This window comes from Hoplias malabaricus, chromosome 6 (genome assembly GCF_029633855.1).
Source record: "Hoplias malabaricus isolate fHopMal1 chromosome 6, fHopMal1.hap1, whole genome shotgun sequence".
Classification (NCBI taxonomy): domain Eukaryota; kingdom Metazoa; phylum Chordata; class Actinopteri; order Characiformes; family Erythrinidae; genus Hoplias; species Hoplias malabaricus.
This window is the reverse complement of record NC_089805.1, coordinates 32,287,355-32,311,695: the sequence shown is the minus strand read 5'-3', so window position 1 is coordinate 32,311,695 and position 24,341 is coordinate 32,287,355. Positions and strand designations below refer to the sequence as shown.

Sequence of the window (24,341 nt, the reverse complement as noted above, 5' to 3'; positions counted from 1 at the left end):
TCCGCACACTCTCCGCTGCCCAGACACTCCCCCTGTGTGTGTGCGTGTGTGATGGAGAGGGAGAAAGAGAGAGGGAGGAGGAAAGAATCTCTCTCTTCCCTCTGGCCATGAAGGGCTCGCCCATGCGTGTCTAACTCATAGAGACGAGCATACACACACATGATCATTTAGATCGCTAGTACGTGACACATGGCCAAAGCTGAACAGACTACTCTGTGTATACATAATCCAATTTACGGACACTTGAACATGTATGACCTCCTAGCATCTGTGTGTATGTTTCATATGAACTCTGTGACATACATGACTACACACACACACACACACACACACACGCACACACATATATACATGGAGTGGGTCAGTCAGGCTGTACGCTGACCCGTGCCTCTGTGGATGGTGTGGTGGGTTTCTGTCCAGTGGCTGAGGAGCAGGGACTTGGGCTAATCACTGTTTGCAAGAATGCACCACTGGAGAGCAGTGCTTCAGCAGATGTGCTGCTTCATGGCTAAACACGTCATGATCATGCATTCTGGATTAGCCTAGCTCAGCAACTTGCAGAACACAAGCAAAGGCATAGAGTAATGAATCCGATTATGGGACTGACGTACCAGTTCTACTTAATGGTATGATTTTATCAGATTTGCTCCACTGCTGTGATTTTGACATTTTAATTAAACTCATTTGATTTCACTAGTTCTGCAGGGGAAAAAAAGGATTCCAGTTCTGCTCAGCTGATTTAATTTCAGTTGTTCGGCACAATGGGCGTCATTTGCCAGGTCTGCTCGAACTGTATGATTTATTGGTTCTGCTCAAATTTCTGTTCAAATTTCATATGGTCTGCTCTACCAGTATGGTTTATCACTTTAGCTCTTTGATTGGCTGATTCTGCTCAAGACCGCCATGATTTTACTAGGGCAGGCCCCAAGTATTTGGATATTTGTTTCCTTGGTAGGTATTCGGTTTTACTCTTGAGATCCAGACCACCTCCACAAAGCTCTCGTTAATCGGTCGTATACTATGCCCTTAGTGGCATCATGTATGCATAAGTTAGACAGCAGGGCAGCACTGGGAGCAGCAGTGCAGCCCCCACTTCAAACATTAAAATATTTGTCAAATACTACAGCTGAAGCTCAGAAGCCCTACAAATGCTATTTGGGACAACCCTAGATTTTACCAGTTATTCCCAATGCAATTGTCTTACCAGTTCTTCTCAAACATGATGATGTGCTGATATGATCTGTTCCACCTGAAGAGTAGCTCTATCAGGAGGATGTTTGTGTAGGTATCTCTTATGAGTTTGGTTTGGTATCCCCTTGAGTGATGAGAACTTCTTTCAAGTCTCTTAGACAGGACTCCAGCAGGGCTTCCCATTTATTTTTCGACATTTTAAAAATTTTACCCTTTGTGCTGAGACCTTGGGCATTCATTCGGTTGCAAAGTGTTCATTCACCAGAGAACAAAGACACGTGTAATTAGATTCTTCGGATAAGAGTTGAATTCTCAATCACAGTAATTAGAACCTAGGAATATGATCCCTCTCTGGAAGCTTGAAGGTCACCCCCTTCCTCAGAAGCAAATAAGTTGGGAGTGCAGAAGTATTGCGGGATGGTAGACGAAGCCCCAGCTCGAGTGCCCATTAACTAGCTGGAGGCATGCTGTTTTATTCTATTTCTATTTTAGATGTTGATTAAAGTTCAAGACACACACTATTTTGTCAAAGGTATGCAACCATTATATGATAAAATTCCCAATTACATTAAGTTACATAGCTATTTCATTCAGTTAATGTTAGTGTGTTGGGTAAATGGTGAACGTAGTTGTGTGTGTGTGCGTGTGGAGGGCGTAGACTTAACCTTCTTGGAAGGGGAATTTCAATTCACCCAAAAGTTGTTACTCTATGCAATTCAGACTAATACTACAGCTGGGGACACTCTCTGATGCAGCTGATCTCAAGAGAGGGAGCGACTCTGGGAGTGTAGCGCATCTGTTCACTCAGCCCACTCATGTCAGACCATGAAAACTATGATGATTTGAATGTAACGATCATGTAATTAAACAATTAAATCTGGAAATGGTCTGCTTCTCGAACAGTGCAGTCCACTGCCCCAGTGCGAGGCAGGCTGTGTGTGGGTGTGTGAGAAAGAGTCATGACAACATGCTCTCTCTCTCACTCACTTGTTCGTTCGTTCATTCGTTCTCTCTCTCTCTCTTTCTCTCTTTCTCTCTCACAGAACTCTCAGTCATGGCACTTAGTCAGGAAAAGCCTCAAAATAATTGACTGATTTGCATCAGGCTCAAGCAGGGCTTGGAAAATCAGAATCGATAGAAAGTTGATTGTACATGCTCTTAAATGGCTTGATCGTCTGAGTTGAGACTGAGACAATTTGTAGGGATGTCTTGATCCAATATGAGTATTAACATTATTGGACCCAGTCAAGGTATATTTGTCAAGAATATCTGCTTTATTGAGTCCTATATTAGTTAAAAAATAAACCCATTATTTTGGTACTTTTTTCCAAGTGAATTTGACAAATAACTCGATGTTGCTCGATGACAGGTGGGGCTGGAAGTATGGGAATATATTCATTCATTTCTTGTCTGTAATCGCTTATCAAGTTCAGGGTCGCGGTAGGTCCAGAGCCTAACCGGAATTACTGAGTGCAAGGGAAGAACACACTGTGGAGGGGCTGCCAGTCCTTCACAACACACACTCACATCTACGGACACTTTTGAGTCACCAATCCACCTACCGACGTGTATTTGGATCGTGGGAGGAAACCGGAGCACCCGGAGGAAACCCACACTGACACAGGAAGAACACACCAAAATCTTCGCAGACAGTTACTTGAAGCAGGACAGCCGTGGGTGAGCTGTGTGACTGCGACACTGCAGTGCCACCCTGAGTATATATTATTGGCTAATATTAATTTTCCCCACAGTGATATAATCAAAACTTGGAAAGGTGTGGAAAAAGTAATAAAATCTCATTTTATATTCATTCATTCATTCATTCATTATCTGTAAGCACATATCCAGTTCAGGGTCACGGTGGGTCCAGAGCCTACCTGGAATCGTTGGGCGCAAGGCGGGAATACACCCTGGAGGGGGCACCAGTCCTTCACGTGGCAACACAGACACACACACATTCACTCACACCTACTGAAACTTTTGAGTTGCCAATCCACCTTCCAACGTGTGTTTTTGGACTGTGGGAGGAAACCGGAGCCTCATTTTATATATAAATATTAATTCTTAATTCTCTCTTTCTCTGTTTTTCTGTCAATCTTTAAACAACCCTGCAGGATGGAGCGGATGTCTGAGGAGGCGTTGCGGTTGAACCTGCTGAAGCGGGGTTTGGAGGCAGCAGATGAAAGAGAGGAGGCTCTGGCCAAGCGACTGAAGATGGAGGGTCATGAGGCCATGGAGAGGTTGAAGATGTTGGCTCTGCTCAAACGAAAGGACCTGGCCGCATTGGAAGGTGCCGCGATGGCAGCGGCCATGGCTGAGGGTAAAGTCCCCGGGGGCAGCCAGGGGCTAATGGGGACCTCAGCCTATGAGGAGAAATTGAACGGCAGCCTGAGGACCGTGAGCCATGGAGGGCCCAGCAAGAATGGCAAAGAGAACATGTTGGATGAACCTGTAGATATGAGCGCCAAGAGGAGGTGAGAGGAGTGGGTGCAGGGAATTAACTTTGTAAATGTCTACTTTTGAAACAGATGTCTTTTATTGTATCTTACGTATGCACATATTATTCTTGATCAAAAAAGGGAATGCATGATATAAGAGAGAATGTTACACACAGAAAAGTCCCAACATCTAGTGTAAAGGTCTCCGAGCAGAGTAGTAGAATAAATAACAGACCCCAGTATTTTGAATGAGAAGGTGTCCAAAAACGTTAGACCACATAATGTATATGAACTTCTAGGAGTCAAGATTCCTGCAAATAAAACTAACCAGAGACCGGTATGAAAGAAGAGCCCTGTTCAAAGCTGGTTAGTGACTGCTACTGTGTGTGTGTGGTGTGGGGGGTGGAGATATTTGAATGTCTTGGTGATTTGGTTCTGGCCAGTGAAAAAACAAATCAACACTGTAGTCAAGGCTTTTTTTTTGTGTGCGTGTGTGGATCTCATGATGCCAGTGCTTAAAACCTCTTAAGTTTAAATTGCAGTGCACTTAATTAAAAGGTTACTCACTGAGCAGCTTTCTGTTTTGTTTCTCTCCAGTGGTGTAGTCTTGTGTGAAGTTGTGGGTAAACTGTGACTAGCTGATCTATCTGACTAGCTGAGTCTGTATTCGTCAAGCTTTTCAGAATAAGAGTGCTGATTATGAATCATAGAAATAGATATCATATTACATATTACACATTTATAGTGTAAATATGATTTGAATATTTGTATGATTTTAATTTTTTTTATATTTAGTTTCATAGTTTCCTTACAATATTTTAATTTATTTATTCTTAATTGGACTAATTAAGAAATGGACAACTACTCTAGTTAAAATAGCTCCTGATAATAAGGTTAACTTGAACTTCTCAGGATCTGTGAGCACAGGTGCTTGTTTAGAAGCTACAGTGGAGCAAGAAGCATGGTTTCTTCTGCCAGACATTAACTTTATAGAGCACATTAAGATTCTAGGATTGTAAAACAGCCTTGACTTTTCCAGTAACACTTTACAATAAGGGTACAATAATTCACAATACTCAAGACAGTAATAAGTCTTACTAAATGCACAGGTAATGTCACAATTAATTATTAAATAACAATAAGAAATAATGGCATTCTTTTCAGATTTATGAAAAATGATTTATTGTTGCCACAGAACAGTTTTGGTTGGACAAGTCTCTCTGGTACAGCATTTCATGTAAAACAGTATTGATTTAGTTATATACAACTTTCTGGAAAGTTACCATTAAGCTAAGATTTGATGGAGAATTATATTTTATTTATTATTTTTTCCAGTGTTTGTTTATTACCTGTCCTCCTTCTCCAAATTTTTCTTACAGCAGAGTAATGGGCAAACACATGAATCTTTAATACAGGGTTGTGATTTTCTAAATGATCTCCAAATCCTTATTTTTTTGCAGATAGACATATAATTTCAACCAGCATATCACGTAAACTAAACATCTGTCTTTCTCCCACAGCGGTGTAGAGCGAGAGAGACGCACACCTTCTCCAGACGTGATCATTCTGTCAGATAATGAAGCATCCAGCCCGCGGAGCACCCCTCACCCGGAGGAGCGACACCACCTCCCAAACCTGGAGATGTTCAAAGTACGGCCCCTTTCCTGCAGAGGAGTTCATACTGCAGCCTCAGTGTTACTCAACTGTGAAGCCCCTCACTCTCTGACACTAATAGACTGTGTCTGGTCCTGTCAGACAACTGCAGCATACTCATTGTCAGGCCTGTAGTCTCCTCTATTAGGCCTATAGCTATATGAGTCATTCCATAAGCCATGCAGCAGCAGGACGTTATTGTGATTAGAGAGTCAATCACAGCGTCTCCAGCTCATGCTCTTAATGTCACCCCAATGAGCTCGGTTCTTCACTCAGTTCTCAGGGCCTGGAAGACCTTTATGTAAATTTAACTTGTCAGTCAGTATGTGACTGGACACAGGTCTGTCACCCTGAGCTCTTCTCAAAGAGATTTTCTTTGTGAAACTGACCCTACAATAGCTCCATGTGGAGGATCCACTAGACTTTGATTCTTATGAGATCACGCTTGGCTTTGAGACTATAACAAACTTATGATTCTAGGGGCAAATTTTAAAGGTTTTGGTGATGGACTGCAACATAACCTGCCACAAACTAGGTTGAACCTCTCTTCCAGGAAGTGCTGACATACAGTTCCACGACATGTGTTACTCTGAGGTTTTGGACAAATCAATTTAATTAGTCATGATGTTTTACATTTATTTCTTTAGATAATGACAGATTGTAGTCCAACAGATAATACAGACCAGAACCTCCGAATTTACAAGATGCTAAATTGGTTTAGATATTTCACACTCGGTTTGTTCCCACTCCAGTAAGTATCCAAGCCTGTATACGCCACATAAAATAATTTTTAAAAAAGGCACCAATATTTATTTTTCATATGCAAGTTGCTATCTCAATATTTCAAGATACTATGTCAATATATTGAGATACTAACTCATTATTTTGAGATTCTATGTCAATATATTGAGATACTAACTCATTTTGAGATGCTAAGTCAATATATTGAGATACTATCTCATTACTTTGAGATTCTCTGTCAATATATTGAGATACTAACTCATTATTTTGAGATACTAAGTCAATATATTAAGATACTATGTCATTATTTTGAGATACTATCTCATTATTTTCAGACAGTATCTCATTATTTTAGATAATAAGTCAATATATTGAGATAGTATACAATCTCAATATATTGACTTGGTATCTCAAAATAATGAGATCCTACCTCAATATATTGACTTATCTCAAAATAATGAGATAGTATCACAATACATTGACACAGTATCTCAAAATAATGAGATAGTATCTCGAAATATTGAGATAACAAATTGCATATTAATGAAAAATAAAAACTGGTGCCTTTTTTGTATTATTTTATGTGGCAGAAACAGGCTTCCGTGAGTAAGTCAATGTTCCAATCCACATTTAGCTTAAAATTTCTCATGGATGTCCCTAGATGTTTTCGTTCACAAGATCACATCTGGCTCTGTGAAACTGAGTTTCTAAGTTATTTTGTTTATTAGTGTGCAGTGTGACATAAGTAAATAGTTTTGGAAAAATGCTTTACCTTATGGATTTTATACCCACCTTTTAATGTAAACTCCCTTCTTATAAACTTAAGAGAAACATCTGGGAAGTAAAACCCCCTTTATTGAAGCATTAAAAGTGAAAAATCAAACATTCTAAAGAAGTCAAGGTGTCTCCAAACTTTTATTTAGCAGTGTGTAACTGAATCACTCTTGAAATGGATACCTGCCTCAAGTCATGTTTGGTATGAGTGTGTATCATCATTTTTGAAGTGGTCACTGTATTTCTCTGACGTGTGTGTGTGTGTGTGTTGTGCTCTGCAGGGGAAGACGGGTGAGGAGAGGCAGCAGATGATCAAAGCCCTGCGTGAGGAGCTGAGGCTGGAAGAGGCCAGGCTGGTGCTGCTGAAGAAGCTGAGACAGAGCCAGATGCAGAAAGAGAATGTGGTGCAGAAGGTCAATACTCCACTACTCACCATTAGCTCCATTTATCAGCACAGCTGAGTTAACACCTCACTCCACACTGTTTTACACAGGCCTAGCACCTGTCCCAGAGCAGGCCAACCAGCAATATTCTGTGTGTGTGTAATTTCCAAATAAATTGGGATGCTGTGTAGTATGTGAATTAATACAGAATGCAATTATGTGCATGCCATTTAATCCCTGTTTTTAATTGAAAACAAAACAAAGACAACATTTCTAATGTTGAGACTGAGAAATGTAATATATTTTTATAATAAAATAAACATATATGCCCATTCTGAATTTCATGGCAACAACACATTGCAAAAAATATATGGCAAAAGGTCAATGACACAATTTGGTTTAAATGGAGCATCTCAGAGAGGCTAAGTTTTACAGAAATGAAGATGTGGAGATACAAAGAGTGAAACAAGTCAAGAATCACTTTTTCCATTGTAACATTGTAAAGAATATCAGGATTTCACATTATATGGTACATAAAATAACTGAAAGATACTGAGAATACAGAGAAATCCCTGTATGCAAGGGACAAAGCCCAAACCAATACAAGCTGGTGATGGGCTCTAAGGTGGCACTTAAAATCCGACATGATTCTGTAGTGGAAATCACTGCATGGGGCAAAAATACTAACAGAAAACACTGTCTGTGAACTGTCTCACAGTTTTTCAATTTATCAACAAATACATATTAGTAGTATATTAGGTAATACATTAATTATAAATATATTAGGAAGAAATTGTAGACTTACAGAGTCCAGAAACACTTTTGCCTTCTCTGAGCACATTTAAGATGGACTCAGGTGAAGTGGAAAATTGTTCTGTTGTCCAACAAATCTAAATTTGGTCCTCCAGCTTGTTATAGGCGCACAAATAAAAAGCCAAGATCTTTGATGGTGTGAGGTGGCATTGGTGCACATGGCATGCGTGATTTTCACTGTGAAATGCACTTAAACTACAATAACAGAGACCTGAACACCTAAGCAGCTGAAAACCTATATCAAGCAAGAATGTAAACATCAGGGAACGTTTTTGAGACCAATTGCTGTAATTTTGAAAGTCAAAGGTTTTTTACTGCCATCAAATTCAATGGGGAGATATATTTTGCAAAAAAAAAATCTTGAACATTTGGAAAGTCTGTCTTTGTATCATATACACATGCAAATCAGCCAATATAATACTGGCCATACAGGGGCACTCTGTATTGTGTTGCTTATTTGTTTGCTCTTTCACCATGTTCTTCAATGGTTAGGACCCCCACAAAGCATGTATTATTGGGCTGGTGGATCATTCTCAGTGCTGCAGTGACACTGAAATAGTGGTTCATAACTGCGTTGCAATGGTATTACTGGATCAGTCACAGCAGTGCTGCGGGAGTTTTTAAGCTCCTCAGTGTCACTGCTGGAGTGAGAATTGTCCACCAATCAAAAATATCCAAGACTAGAAGCTGACCAACACAAAACTGTGCAGCAAACAGTTCAGCTACTGTTTTTTCATCTACGAGGTAGAACAGTGAGTGGACACAGTGTTTAAAAACTCTAGAGACACTACTGTGTCTGATCTACTCCAACCAGCACAACACACATAACACACCACCACCTCATCAGTGTCCTTACATTACTCAGAAAGATGCACCACCTCACCATGCCTGCATTGTGGTAGTCCTGACCATTAAAGAACAAGGGGAAGCAAACAGTATGCAGAGCAACAGATGAACTACAGTCTGATATTGTAGATCTACAGAGTGCTCCTGTATGTTCACTAGCACGGAGAGAATGGATAGTGAGGGTGTAGAAACAAGGAGGTGTTAATAAATGTTATGGCTGATCTGTTATATTATTATAACATATATATAATATAATATATACACACACACTCACACACACAGACTATATATGGCCTAAAGTATTCCCCAATTTAGTCATTGCCAATTCCACCTGTTAGCTAGCTAAGACGCCCCCAGTCACACCATTCTACCAAGCTGGTAGTATGAGTGTAGCACATGCTCTTTGTCTGACATTACACTTTTGTAAGAGCATGAAATGTAACTATATTTGATTCACACCACATATTGCCTTGAAACCCTCATATGTAAAAAAAAAAAAAAAAAAAAAAAAAAAAGGAATACTAATATGCATATCTTAACACTACTACTCCTCAGCAAGCCCACCAGAATCTGATTCAAAACAAGGTGTCACTAAGCTTACTTTATTGTTGTTGTTGTTGTTGTTGTTATTTTAATTTGGCTTGAATAAGGCAAGAATATTACAATTCAGCACTTCTGTTCAGTCATAGAAATACATTGATGACTGATGCCTTTTATTCTTTAGAATATTTATTTATTATCTGATTGATTTCAGGGTTTAGATCAGTAGTCAACTATTGATTTGCTGAGACCCAATGTGAGTTTGATCATTTTGGAATTATAAAGAAACACTGAGTCAATGACTAGGACTTGGCTGAGAAATTTCAATAGGCATTCAATATGTTGTATACGTCCAGATTTGGCAGCATGACAAGTAATGATCTTTACTGCTGATCTTTAATTTTTCTCTTTTTTCTCATTAAAGCTGTTTCATAACAGATTCAGAGATGAACTGGGGTAGCTACAGCTTTACTTAAGAGTTTATTGCAGCTTTGTGATGTTTGCCTTATTGAAATGTTTCTCACTGTCACACTCTCTTTATCTCTCTGTGTGTGTTTCTTCTCCAGGTTCCAGTGGTCCAGAACGCCCCCTCCTCTGTTCAGCCATCTCCCATCCACAGCTCACAGGGGCTGAATAAGCTGCCCGTTCGGCCAGGCATGCACACCTCTGAGCCCCAGAACCTCCGCACAGCACAGGTGTCAAAATGGCGTACTAACATTTGAAACATTGTTTCATTGTTTCATTTTGTGATGTACTGTAGATTCTGCTTCATTAGGTCACCTGACATTTTACAACTGCAGTGTATCAAAGCTTAACAAATAATTATTTTCTTATAAGTCTGTTTTTATTTCCAAGTCTAACAGACTGTGTAATATCTAAACTCCATTTTAATAAAATCTGCTTCTCTTCACACAAATGGAGCACCAATTGTCTAGTAGAGTAATACATATCATTTTGCAATTTGTTTATTTCCCTTTTATTTAATGTGACTGTATTTGTTAAGCAACAAATTAAGTAACTTCTGTCATCTAGTGGTCATTTACTGTACTGCATGCCTTTCTTTATTTCTCTGTGTTTGTTCTAGGGCCACACGGTGATCAGGTCCGCAGCCAGTGCTTCGCTGCCCCCAATGATGATGTCCCAGCGGGTGATCGCCCCTAACCCAGCGCAGCTGCAGGGGCAGCGAGTGCCCTCTAAACCCAGCATGGGCCGTTCCTCCACAGGGAATATGAGCAACGCCGTCAACTACCAGCAGGTCAATTCAACATGGCACATTTCCTTTGTGCGGACAGGGCAGAGAGTTATTAATAAGGCTCAAAAAAACACACCACAACATACTTTATCCCTGTTCAATTTGTAACTCACCTACACAGTGGCATTGTTGACTGCATATTAGAGGTGCATTGTACAGGTTAGAGGGTAGCACTGCTGCCACACACAGCAAACAAGAGTTCACTCCCAAGCTTAGGTTGGAACACCGCACAATATGTAAGATTTCTTAAGCAAAACTCCCAACTCTGCATTTCCTTACTTTTGTAAAATTATTTAAAAATAAATCGATTTGAATAAGAGTGTCCGCCCAAAATAGCTGCAATGTAAGTGTATTATGTTACATAGTGGTCAGTTTTTAGTGGGATAGGATCTTTAAAAAACAAAAGAATTACCCCTAAAATTCTTTAAAGTTTTATTGGATAATGACGATATAACTCATATTTAAAATATTCTGCCAAACTGCATGGTTCGTTATATAATAAGCGTAGTTTGATACATATTGAAAACTACTAGTGTTTGGTGAATATTTTATAATTTTTAAATTTGGTGAATATTTTATAATTTGTTAAAATGCTCATAATTGTGACAATTTTTACATAATATTAAAATATATGTCTATGACCAGTGAACAACAAAATACCTGTATTATAAACTGTGGTACTGAGATTCACGCTGAATAAATTATTAATAATTAGAGGTTTAGCAACCTCATTTGTCACTAATTTATGGAACAAATGACACACATGAAATGATGCTGAGCAATGTTTCTTCTCTGCCACAGGCTGCCAGCCAGCAGGTGGCAGCCTCCCAGCGCTCCAGCTCTTCCACGGCCATCTACATGAACCTGGCCCACATGCAGGCAGCCGGGGCAGCAGGGGTCCCAGGCGTCGGAGTGGGTGTGAGTGGAGTTGGTGCTGTCAGCCCATCCACATTGCCCAGCGGCTCAAATGTGACCGCTGTGGGCTCACTGAGTGACCAGGCCAGCAGCCAGGCAGCCGCCAAACTGGCCCTCCGCAAGCAGCTGGAGAAAACCCTGCTGGAGATCCCACCACCCAAACCTCCTGCCCCATTGCTCCACTTCCTGCCATCAGCTGCCAACAGCGAGTTCATCTACATGGTGGGCCTGGAGGAGGTGGTACAGAGTGTCATTGACAGCCAGGGTGAGCACACCCCCCCCACAATACCAACAAAACCCAACACTCCCATCACTGGATCTCTGAAGCTAAATGTATATTCTTTGAGCTATTTTGTCTAGAAAGGAACACATCTTTTATTATGTAAATGATATTATTATGATTGTTAAATATGAATCCTAATATGCCTAGTCATGTTATGGTGAGGTATCCTGATATCCTTCTCCTTCGTGTTTGCGTGGGTTTCCTCTGGGTGCTCCAGTTTCCTCTCACAGTCCAAAAACACATTGTTAGGTGGATTGTCGACTAAAAAGTATCCATAGGTGTGGATATGTGAGTGTGTGTCGCCCTGCAAATGGCTGGCGTCCTCTCTAGGGTTTGGTTTCCCCAATTTTGCCCAGTGATTCTGGGTAGGCTCCAGACCCTCCGCGACCCTGAACTGGATAAAAGGTTACAGACAATGAATAAATGAATGAATCAATAAGCAAGATATGCAGTTGTTGCTTTTGGCCAAAATATAATTTTATATTCAAGTACAAAAAGTAAAATGTATGTGTCTCTAAATATTTTAATCAAATCTAAAATAGAATTAAATCAGAATACTTTTGTTGTGCTTGGCAGGTAAAATGAGGGGATCTCTGTCCCGTATGGAGCCATTTTTCTGTGCCCAGTGCAGGACTGACTTCACCCCACACTGGAAGCAGGAGAAAAGTGGACGCATTCTGTGTGAGCAGTGCATGACCTCCAACCAGAAGAAGGCCCTGAAGGCAGAACACACCAACCGGCTGAAGAACGCCTTTGTAAAGGCCCTGCAGCAGGAGCAGGTGAGTTGATGGTTGTTATCAGCTTTTACACATTTTCTATATGAAATGATCTGTGTCTGAATTTCTAATGGTGGTTTTCTGTTTTTTACCTGGTATAAATTAGGAGATTGAACAGAGGCTGCAACAGCAGGCTGCTCTGTCCCCGAGCGCAGCACAGACGGTGCCCAGCGTCAGCAAGGCTGAGAGCATGATCCAGCATCATGCCCTCAGACAGGTAGGGCACTGTCTTTTCACGCTCCCCATGCACCCTGTAGAGCAGTGGTCACCAACGCTGATCCTGGAGACCTGCTTTCCTGCAGAAACTGGCTTCAGCCACAGTCGGCAGCAATAGCTTCTGCAGTTCATTAACGTCTTCAACTGCATGTTGGATAAAGGTTGCAAACAAAAGCAGCACAAGAGTGAATATCAAGGAATACAGTTGTTGGCTATAGGTTGTATATATGAAAAAAATTATGGGATTTTACTGTTATGTTTTATATAACATACAAGAATATGAAAAGTCACTGTTTATTTTATTTTAAAGAGTCTTTTAAAGACTGTTTTAAATGATTGGGGAATCAAGGGTAAGACCCAAGTGATGCTACTGCCATAGTGCATTATATGCCTTGCTTTCTCAGGGTGGATTGGATAGCCTTCTCTCCCCTCCTCTCAGAATTTTGCTTGATGCTAGCTAGTTTAAGAGTCTGTTAGCTAATATATGGGGGCAGCAATGGCTTTGAGGTTAGAGAAGTGAGCTTAAGGCCGGAAGGTCACCTGTTCAATTCCCAGGACTGGCAGTAAAATTTAATTCACGGCTGAATTGTCCTGGCACCTAACTGCCAAACTGCTGCCGAGGTGGTTTGCAGTCCACTGCTATGATTGTGTGTGTTCACTGCCCCTAATGTGTGTGAAAAGTTGCTCACTAGTGTGTGTTTGTGTGTTCACTTTCATGGATGGGTGAAATTCAGAGAGGGATTTCCTTGAGGGGATCAATAAAGGTGACCTACTATTACTACTACTACTACTTCTTTTCCTACTTCTCCTCCTGTCAAATGATATTTTGATGCCTGTAGTTTGAAAAGAAACTGTGTTTGCATACTTTAGAGGAAACATGTGCTAGCCTTCTCCCTCCCAGTAAAGAAGCGTTATGAGTGGTAGAGGTGACGATGCATAAAATTAGAGAGATAGCCGTGTAAAAGACAATACCCCACAAAGGTTTAGCATTAAATTCTGTGTGTGTGTGTGTATATGTATATGTGTATATATAGAGAGAGAATGCACAAGTGAGAAAATGTGAGAGTATGTGCTAAACCCAGGCTCAACATAAGCCCATGCTGAATGTCCAAAACCTGGTCTGGGTCAGGTAACAGGCCACTGTTCTATGGCAGCCCTGCTTTTGGGTGTTTTTCTCTTACAGACCCATTTGAGAACTGCTGATTTAGATGTTGTGAAATAGCTGTGGTCTTCTCAGTAACATTTGCTCTTGTTTGCTAGGCTCCTCAGCCACAGGCTGCCCTGCAGCGTGGTCTGTCCAGCTCAGCGCGAGGTGTGCTCTCTAACTTTGCCCAGGCCTCTCAGCTCTCAGTGGCCAGTGGTCTGTTGGGTATGACCAGCAAACGCTGCGGCGGGGGGAGCGGTCTCAGCGGCAGCAGTCGATCACAGCATGAAAGCCGCCGGCAAATCTACAACATCCCTGGTGAGAACTACCTCAGAGATAAACAACTAGACGTAGTGCCCTGCTTTTTGGTTTTATGTGAAGAGGAATTACACCACACTCTTTTGGAATGAATGTTTTCATTGGTGTAAACAAAATTGATAAAAATATAAATAATCTCAAATTAAATTAAATTTGTCTTCTCCAATTATTTTCTTTTTCCTGAATATCCAGCAGACCTTAAAATCAGTCATTAACAGCAATTAACAAATCATAAATGAATGTGATTTCAATTTGTTCAAATTGTAAATAAAGTTAAATATGTAGGAAAACAAATGTAGTTTGCTGTTGATCTGAGTATTCATGAAAAAAAGCAAATTTATTGTTTTTTATTTAAATTTTAAACTATATTTTAAATCATTTTCATTAAAACAGTACCTAGGAAAACTGTCTTTGTACCGTCTCTTCTGTGGCCCATCTCTCATACTCTTCTGCTGACCCTTGTATTTGTGTCCTCTCAGGCCTGAATATTGCCTATTTGAACCCTGGAGGTGTGGGAGGCCACAAGGCTTCCAGTCTCGCAGACCGACAGAGGGAGTACCTGCTGGACATGATCCCTCCACGCTCCATATCTCAGTCCATCACCGGCCAGAAATGAGCTCCAGCGGACTGCCGGACACCTTCTGGATACCCCTCCACCCCCCAACCCCTGCACACACTCTTAAACACACGCGTGCACACACACGCACACACATACGCACACGTCCGCGCACACACACACACACATGCACACGTCCGCGCACACACACACACGCACACTCACACACAGCAACCATCACCCCTGTCGCATGCAGTGCCTGTCCGTGTGCCTACCCAACTAAACCCATGAGAACGACTCAGTCAGCCAGATGAACACCAGACTGTCAGTGCATCTCCACTTCAGTTTCCTACTATAGCAAAGCTCTTTATTTCTACTTATTATTGCTGTGTTATTGCTACATCAATTACTTATTATTATTATTATTATATTATTATTATTATTGCTTCTGTTACGAATCTTATTACGATTATTAATGTTCTTAGTGACTTGTAGAATTTCTTTTCTTTTCCTTCTTTTGCTATTTTTCTTTTTCTTTCTTATTTGAAGGAGTGGGGCTACATTCCAGGGTCACTTGAAAAGAAAAAAAGCTCTTCTTTTTCTTCTAAGCTTCACCCCTTTTGCACCCTGTAAATTTGAGAGCTTGCTCTCACATTATGAAAGCTCTTATTTTCTTTAACAACGTGTCCCCTATTGAGGTTTAAATTTGATAAGACTAGAAATAATTGTAGCAAACACATTTTTGAAGCTACCAGTTTTTCGGCGGAAGCGTCTTGGTGGAGATTGGGTTTGACAGAATGTGTCGACTTTTCCAGTAGACTGGTCCTAATGCACTGAGACACTGATTTGACAAATAGTTGTTTTGCCTTGAGAAGGCCACACGGTATCATGAGAACACTAGGAGATGTCTGCAGACTCACTAATGACACTGATGTTGAAGGATATTCTGGTCGGACACAGATGACTGGCCGTGTACGGCGTGAACAGCAGTGGAGGCAAGAACGGGATTTTGATTAGGGCATTTTGCCACCAAACATACAGAATCTGTAGCTAATTGGAGCCCCTTTTCTGTTTCCTCCGGCATGGATGGTGCTCAAAAGCAGCATCTACTGCAGCCCCTCAATGCCTTCACCATCACAGGACACCATGACACTGACGCACTGACTACGGCTTCCCCCTGTGGTGCCACGTTATTGGCAGGAAGTGAACCAGTGTTCCATCACCGTGGACTTTTATTCCCCTTTCAGTTCTCCTTCAGAGATGTTCGTTTTCTATTTCTCTTCCTTTGTTTTTCTCTGTTCTTTTATGGCGGCGTCTCTTGCTAAAACGGTTGTGTATCTAAAAGGTACTTACCAAAGGAGACGATAATCATTTGAAATAGTAAAGCAGACGGAAAGTATTCAGATATCTATATGGTTTATGTATAGATTCTTAGCATGAGAGAAGGTTTAAGAGAAGGAGATGCATATATCTATAACAGCATAGGCAAAGGATCAATCAGCGTGTTAGGGCAATGCACGCGAGGTGTCTCGTACTACAGGAGCACTTTGGTTAACAAGGATGGGAAAAATGGAAGTAAATTGGTAACAGTAATGTTACAGGCTCTTTAAGGTATGGATTGCACCAGACTGTCTCAGAGAAAGTTAGGAGAGAGACCATGTTGTGTGTTGTGCAGTGACTCTTAAATCTGCTGTTTGATTATTATTATTTCTTATTTTTTATTTTTTTTGCTGTCAATTTGGTCAGGGCCTTGCGTCCAAATTGCTAAATGTTTAAAGCGCAGTGACTCACTCATTTCACTGTATAACCTTCCCTTTAAAGCAACACTAGGTGGTATGCTTACCTTAAAAATACAGCTTCAAAATCAGTGTGATAATTCACTGACATGTAATAGGGAGACTAGAACCTCTGTTGTTGCTATTCCAGGCTCAGCGCTGCAGAGACTGCACTATGTAACTTTTGGAGGAGAGTTGGTAACACCCCCTCTCTCCCCCTTCTCCCTTGATTTCAGGACAGTGTTGTAAATGTGAATTACACTCTGCAACTGTAGGGAGAGACCAGGAGCAAAAATGCTAAATCTTACCTAGTGATCCTTTAACATTTCAGCTACAATTCAGTACAGACAACAGTGAGGGCAGTATAGAAGGCGCTGCACAAGGTGGCAGCGTTAGCAGTGTTTGGTCAGTATGCAGTATTAAAGGATTTATGGGCTCTAATATAGATTTAGGATTTAAATATAAAGGTTTACTTTCAGCGTTCGGGCCATTAGTTTATTTTTCTCACAATCCTGTTAAATTAGCACTTAACACAGCTGCTATATTTCAGCGGTATGTACAGATCTGCAGGAAAGTCATATTGCTTGAAATCTGGTTGATTGTCATAGCTACAAAACTATTCAGTGAGTGTGAGATTTGTGGACATTTGACAAGTATTTGAGCACTTACCACAAACGGCAATTTCACCGAGAGGAAAAATAAAAAATCTTCTTAATTCAGTCACTGATATATAAACAATTTTATTCAGAGATGTTTGATGTTAAATGTGTTTTAAAGAAAATTGCTAAACTGATTTATTTTACAGTGCTGTTTATAATAATAATAATAATAGAGTAACCAAGTAAATATAAATATAAGGTTGTATTTACCATTTAATTTGAAAACTCTTCTTTATAACACCTTTAATGTACCTCTCTGAAACGACTGGGGTGAAGACAATTTAGACCAAAATCATATTACAGCACTATTGTAAAGTGTTTTAGGCGTAAGACTGCTTAATTATAAGCACTTCAGACATCTTGACTTTGTTTATATCTTAGTGATTTTGTTATTTAATTATTAAACTTCTGAGAATTAGTTGGTTAGTTGTGTCCATTTAGGCACTGGACAGTATTCAGGTCAATCACAGCATGAGGGCTTTCTCCTGAAGCGCTGCAGCTTCACTTGTTCATAGAAAGTGGCAAAATCTAATCACTGGGTGTGGTTTGATATGAAGTGAACCACTGGTCAGTGCAAGTTTTACTGTTTTGGAAGATGGCAACATTACTGCCTGTGTCACAATAATGCAATTGAAACTACCTTGGCTTTGATTCGCAGGTGCAATATTAGATTCTAGAAAGTTTATACTTCTCTATATGCTGTCTAGAGTTAGACCCATTTTTTTCCTTCTTTTATTTTCTTTGTTCATTTCTTTTTTGTACAATTGTTGTTTTATATCATGTTTGAAGCAAATGTAGGACGTTTATAGTCAGTCTCCTTTCTATCTCTCTCTCTTTCTCTCTCTGCTCTCTCTGACAGACTAATGGATGCATCCATATACCTTTATTGATATCTACAAGTTGGACTTTGAAATGTCATTTTCTAGGGTTTTGAAATGTTAAACTTACTTTGACTCTTTAAGTTCAACTTATATTTAATTTGTGATCTTTCATATGGAAAAAAAAATGAAATTAAATCAAATAAAAAAAAATGAACTATGAGATGACAACACAATATTTGCTAGGTCAGAAGTAATAATGACTTATTGTACATATGCTTTTTTTCCCCGTTGAATAAAAAAAAATGAAATGAAATTAAAATGGTTGTATATTGTGTAGAAAAGCAAACAAAAAGCCATGAATATTGTGAAGCTTGTCATTTCGTTTTGTGATCACTGTGTATTATTGTGTAACAAAATGTGCAAAATGTACGGGATTATATTTCTCTTGTTTTTTGAATGAGCTCTTTTCAATGCATTTTTCTCCCTGGCTGTATGTTTTTGTAGTATGTAGTATTTGCAAAAGTAAAAAGGAAAAAAAAAAACAAAAAAAAACAAAAACAAAAAACAAAACAAAAAAATAATAATAATAATTGTCCTGGTGGAGAGTTTGATCCATTCTGAAGTCTTTAGACTGGGACGTAATGGGATATTTATAATTGTATATGTTTTTTTGTTTGTTTGTTTGTTTGTTTTCTTTCTTTTGTGTGTGTGTGTGTGTTGCTTTTTTTTTGTCAATAACATTGAAGTTAAACCAATGTTCAGTGAAAACATTTATTTCTGCAGATATCCCATACAAAGTGTCGACCTCGGCGAGGCTCAGAGTGGATCAGACATTTGACAGTATTACCCGACCCCTGACCAAATCCAAAGCACTCACTTGTGGATGCGTATTCGGACAATGCGCATATTACCTTCAGTTCACTTGAGTTAAATTACAGGGTTTCATATACCTGTTAGGGAGACAGTGTAAATTCTCATTTTCTACTCCTCATTATATAAAGCTTTGTTCAGTAGACTTCAGTATGCCTCTTATTCATGTTTCCCCTAGTGGGGAATTTTCCGATGCTTTTATTTTGTTTTTCATGGAAAATTGTATACATTGTATACGTCCACATTTTACGGAAAACTTGTGTTTTTGACTGTTCTCATACTTACTGCTTTCAGTTTCATAAAGTTTTAAGACAAAAGTGGGACAATTTTGCACACTTGTCAAGTACTGAATATAAAACATTGTGACATAGATATTCTTTCACATTTCACTGTCATAGAGTAACTGTCCATAATCCTCTGATTGGACAATCAGCTTTTCTGGAGACGTTTAGCACTGGGGTTTACGTCTCTCCACCATGTGATGTCACTTTTTTATTTTATTTTATTTTTTTAAATCATCATTTATATTTTTACTTTTTTTTTTTTGTTCACTTTTACTGATCAATTTTTGTCCCCTGATTTCTTATATGTTACAAAGTACAGGTCAATTTCTTGAAGTGGGAGACTGGGGCTTAGGTCATATTTCCTTTGATGTTTAATTTTCTTCAATTATGAATATTTTTTAAACAGACTTGATCACAGTCCCACCTGTTTGAATATTCAAAACACTTGGAAATATGTAAATCAGTTTTGTTAAAAGAAGACAAACCCTTGTGATTGAGTTTTAAAAATAAGTGTAATACTGAGGATTGGCTTAAGCAGTAATGAATTTGATGCAAAGCTAATAGTTTTTGTCAAGTTTGTATTTTTATTTGGGACATTTAATCCAGACCTTTTGCACATCCTTGATATTTAACTGTCTAAAAAAATGGAGATGAAAAAAAAAATGCTGTTTGATTACTGCCGGTTGATTAACAACAATTATGCATTGACTGAAAAAAATAAGCTAATTTTGGAGGAAATAACTTTGTAATATTTATCTCTTGCAAGCTATGTTTAATAAAGGATGGAACAGTTTACGACTGGGAATCTGATAATTCTGTACATGAAGTGTTCATCGCTATCATTCAGCAGTGTGTTTGTTCCATGTCCATCCTGCATTTGCTTGTATTTACAGATCCTTGAAATATGTGTTCTTTTTTAAAGAAAATCAACTGGTAGGCACCAAATATACATGCTTTCGGCTCTGCTGTAGGGCCTGTTTATATGTGATGGAGATGTGAGTACTGTATTTGTATTTGTTGAAGTCAGTGTTAAAATGCAGAGTGAAACAGATCCAGAAAGTGTGTTTTCTAATTCCAGACACCTTCAGTGTTGAGAGTAGTCAGCCAGTGGAAAGCGTTAAAAAGACGTTCAAGGTCAGAGGAATGGAAAGGATAATAGAGATTAAGCTGCCACATTCGCTCAGGGGTAATTTACCTTTCTTCTAGTGGGATGTTCGAGTGTTGCAGTACTGTATGTGCTCTATTACATCCAGGGAAACAGCAGTTTATTACTATACTGCCTGAGATATGTGTGGTGAAAGCTAAGAATATTAGATTTACTCTTGGTCTTGTGTCTTGGGAAATGGATTTCTTTCAGTTGCCCTGATTGATTTTGCAGGACACTACTGCATGCTTGCGTTGGTTATTGTTGTATCTCTCTGTCTCTCTCTCTCTCTCTCTCTCTCTCTCTCTCTCTCTCTCTCTCTCTCTCTCTCTCCAGAGATGTGACCTGCTCTACTGTGTGCTCCTGGATCACTGCTTCTGAGGCCTAGTCTTCAGAGTTTTGTCTTGCGGGTAATTATGTTTATGCATAACATTTTTGTTATATTATGTTAAGCAGTGTGAGGTAGTTATGGTATGCACTTTAGAGAGAGTCCCTGCTTGTTGTGGCTGTGTTGTGTGTGCTGCAGATAGAGCTCCTGCTGTGTGACTCTCATTGAGTCTCTTGGTATTGATGAAATGATTGCCTCAGTTATAAGCTCTGGCTGAAGCAGTAGCAAGATCCACTTTATACACAGTTAGCATTCTTTTTATGAAACAGTGACATTGCTGTTCACTACTAAAATATGGGATCGTAGTTTTTAGAAAAATCTATAACCAGATGGTTTCAGATTCATGTGTAAAATGATCCAGGTTATTGCTGTGTCAACTCACAGACTAATAACTCCTAATTGATATTCAGAACATCGTTTCAAAAGTGCTGCTCAAACCTCAAAAGCCAATGTTTTGACTAATGTAGTGATTTTATTACCTCACGAATCATTTTAATTGTAATTGGTTTAACGTAAAAATAAAAAAAACCCTAAAATTATAAATGTATGTGCCCTTGTTTACCAATGCTCATTATTAAGCCTATAGACATTTCCATTTTAATGCAGACCTCAAATAATTCTATTAAAATAAGTAGTTGTTATTGGTGGTAGATGTAGGTGTGGCATGTGTTGTGTGAATGAAACACTAATTATTTATTGACAGAAACTAGCTGGAAACATTTACTGAGTGATTCTATAGTGATGTTACAGAGGTATTACACTGTGGACTAATAGCAAACACCTTTTAAAAATCAGCCAATTTGTGATTTATTTTAGAATACCCGTACTATTTTTTTCAGTTATAACCGTCACCTAGGTTTGAAAAAGCATTAAATCACACTGTTAAAAAAAAAGATTGTTTTTGAATGACTGACCTCACTGAGTCTCAGAGATGTCCCATTAGTCTAGCACATGAGGCCCGAACCTGATCCCTAGGCTCCTATTCACACACTGATTGGCTTCACTGTCAGCACTGATTGTGTCTGACTGTAACAATGCTGGACATGTCCCTCAGCACCACTGCTGGCCATGTCCTGCCAATACAAATACAGTTCTGTCCGCTGAGTGTTCTGAACATTGAGGATGTTTAAGCTGGAACATTCAAGACAGTAATTAGTTGATTCAGGTGCGTGAAGTCTGATTTGTGTGTTTGAAAGGGGTAGTGAGTTGTGTGGTAGTTCACTTTATAAAAACTGACACTCATGCTAAGGTTTCAAACTGTTTGTTGACTTGGAGTTCTAACTGTCATCCTGAAGAGTTGATGAACCTGAGATACTCCAGTTGTCCATCTGTAATTCTGTAATGTTGACTTTTCCCTGCATCGCCTTCCAAACCGGTTCATCACGGCACCAGTCGTTCACTCAACTTCTTTATTATTGCCCCAGTAGAGAACTATGTTACTTTTGGCCAGACAAATAAAGAAGACACTAATGGCCATTTTCCCAGATCTAAACTGAGCTTAATCCTAAAGTATATCTGCTGAAGATTCATCCTTGGTTCTACAATTTAGTCCCAGACTAGACTTTATCCATATCCAGGAAAATGACCTCAAGTGATGCTCACAAAAACATGTCTTTCTTTCAAACTGAATTGTCATGAATGAGAACTAAATGATAAATACAGAGAGATATATTATTTAACCTGAAATCACAGCTGATATTCCTGTGCTGATTTGATTTTTTATTTTTTTGCCATTCATTTAGGACTAACCATGACTTGACTGGATTAATCCAAATCTATGAAAAATGTGAATCCCAGGCTTTGAAAATGGCCACAATTAAACCTCTTTCAAGGAATTCCAGTCAGTGTTTTCCTTGAGTAAAGCTATAATTTGGCAGCTAATCCAGAGTGTTTTTCAATATTTACTTCCACCCACCTCTTCCACTGTATCCCCATTGCATAACTAGCCACATTCTTTGATAGGGAGAGTGCAGCAGAGGGGGATTGTGGAGGCGGTTTTGTCTCGCTAAGGAGTGTTCTGTTCTCTGGCCTTCAGGGTGAGAAACCAACTGCTGGAAGAAACAAGTCACCCTATACCCCCCCCCCCCCCCCCCCACAAGCCCTCACTACTTGCATTCTATTGAAACCCTCAGGAACTGTACTGGTACACTGGTACAGGTTGTGTGATACTGATGATAAATTAATAACATGCTTTGATGTATGAGTAGAAATATTTGGCTAAAGGTGTGCAAACAAAATTAAATGGGGGGAAGAAAATGGCTGATAATTAAATCCACTTCTGAGTTATTGGCTGTTACCCCTAGATTTTAGGATCTCTTGGTGGCTCTTAAAACATAAAGCTGGCGTACGTAATTTGTCTTGAACTTTTGTTGTATTTCTTGAAATGCTCTTGACATCTCTAGAGAAATCAGTAAATTAAAAATCTAAATGATTGGATGGCTTACCTGCCTCTCTGCTTACATCAACCCCCCATCCATTGCATGTGCACCACAAAGACTTGAGCCTTAAGAAACACAGAGGGAGACAAAAAAAATGAGAGGGAGAAGACTCAACCAAAAGGGACTGGGTGAAGCCAGCTTGTAAACCAGAGTGAAAATCTATGCAGCTGTTAGATGATTTCTTACACTTGAGCGAAACAGGGGGTAGGTGGATGGTGTTTAAAAGTGAGCCGTTGTGCTCCCTTCTCTGTGTGACTTATCAATCCATGAGCACATTTGTGTTTTAGAGGAGTGCCTCTGAAAGGAGGGTTAAATATGTGGGGGTGAGAATCTTTCAGTGTACATTTGTACATACGGGTTTTTACAAAGTCACCTACTCAAGCTTTAAGAACTATTCACTCTTTTGTGAAGATAACAACGCTATTGAACTTTGATGACTCCTGGGCCAAGTACCCTTGTCCAACAGTGCACTAATAGGCCAATGATGAAGCAGTTGGTTAACTGAAATGTAATGGACCAATTTGGAAAAGGATGCAGTAGAATCAGAAGCTGCAACTGTCCCCAAGAATTATAATTGGATTGTTGCAGGATTTGCTTATATCTTGAGTTCACCAAGTATTAAGAATGACAAATGGGCCTTCGTGCCAAAGAACTATTCATGAGACTTGCTAGGACAAAGCCTATGCTGTAAACACCACAGGCTTAACGTCACTGCAACTTTGCCTGGAAATAGGTTCAGTGTCTCAGATGAGACAGGCATTTTTCCAGTGCACAGACTACCAGAAAATATTCACATTCTTTGGCACATTACCATAATAAGTAAATTCACAAACTAACAGTACTCAGATGTCTGGTAACATGTTCAAACAAATGATTTACTACTTCATGTGAAGATTAAAGCCACCAAATATTGTTAAGTTACAAATAAATGCACCAGATTGTGAAGAATAATAGCATATGTTAATGAATTTTTATTTTGTCGTTTTTTGAGTTTGCTGAGGTGACACAGACAAATTAGGAGATAACTATTAGCATGCCTCTGCTTTATATTTACACTTTGGAGAAATATATAAGTGTGTATAAGGTAGCTGATTATTCAAAATAGACTCAATAGAATAAATTC

At 39.4% G+C, this 24,341-nt stretch overlaps 1 protein-coding gene across 2 annotated transcripts in view; it reads left to right on the top strand.

The window, feature by feature from the left end:
• Positions 1-20,032, top strand: part of gatad2b (GATA zinc finger domain containing 2B) — a 43,019-nt gene extending 22,987 nt beyond the window's left edge. Inside the window, exons 2-12 of one of the 2 annotated variants that reach the window (XM_066674785.1) lie at positions 3,306-3,665; positions 5,150-5,279; positions 7,079-7,210; positions 9,946-10,074; positions 10,464-10,634; positions 11,433-11,811; positions 12,406-12,608; positions 12,712-12,822; positions 13,556-13,585; positions 14,082-14,283; positions 14,763-20,032. In XM_066674785.1, coding sequence (XP_066530882.1) covers positions 3,307-3,665; positions 5,150-5,279; positions 7,079-7,210; positions 9,946-10,074; positions 10,464-10,634; positions 11,433-11,811; positions 12,406-12,608; positions 12,712-12,822; positions 13,556-13,585; positions 14,082-14,283; positions 14,763-14,899 — 1,983 coding nt within the window. In that variant the 5' untranslated portion in view covers position 3,306 and the 3' untranslated portion in view covers positions 14,900-20,032. The remainder of the gene's footprint in view (positions 1-3,305; positions 3,666-5,149; positions 5,280-7,078; positions 7,211-9,945; positions 10,075-10,463; positions 10,635-11,432; positions 11,812-12,405; positions 12,609-12,711; positions 12,823-13,555; positions 13,586-14,081; positions 14,284-14,762) is intronic. The other variant, XM_066674786.1, reaches the window with a different exon arrangement.
• Positions 20,033-24,341: the final 4,309 nt, after the last annotated feature.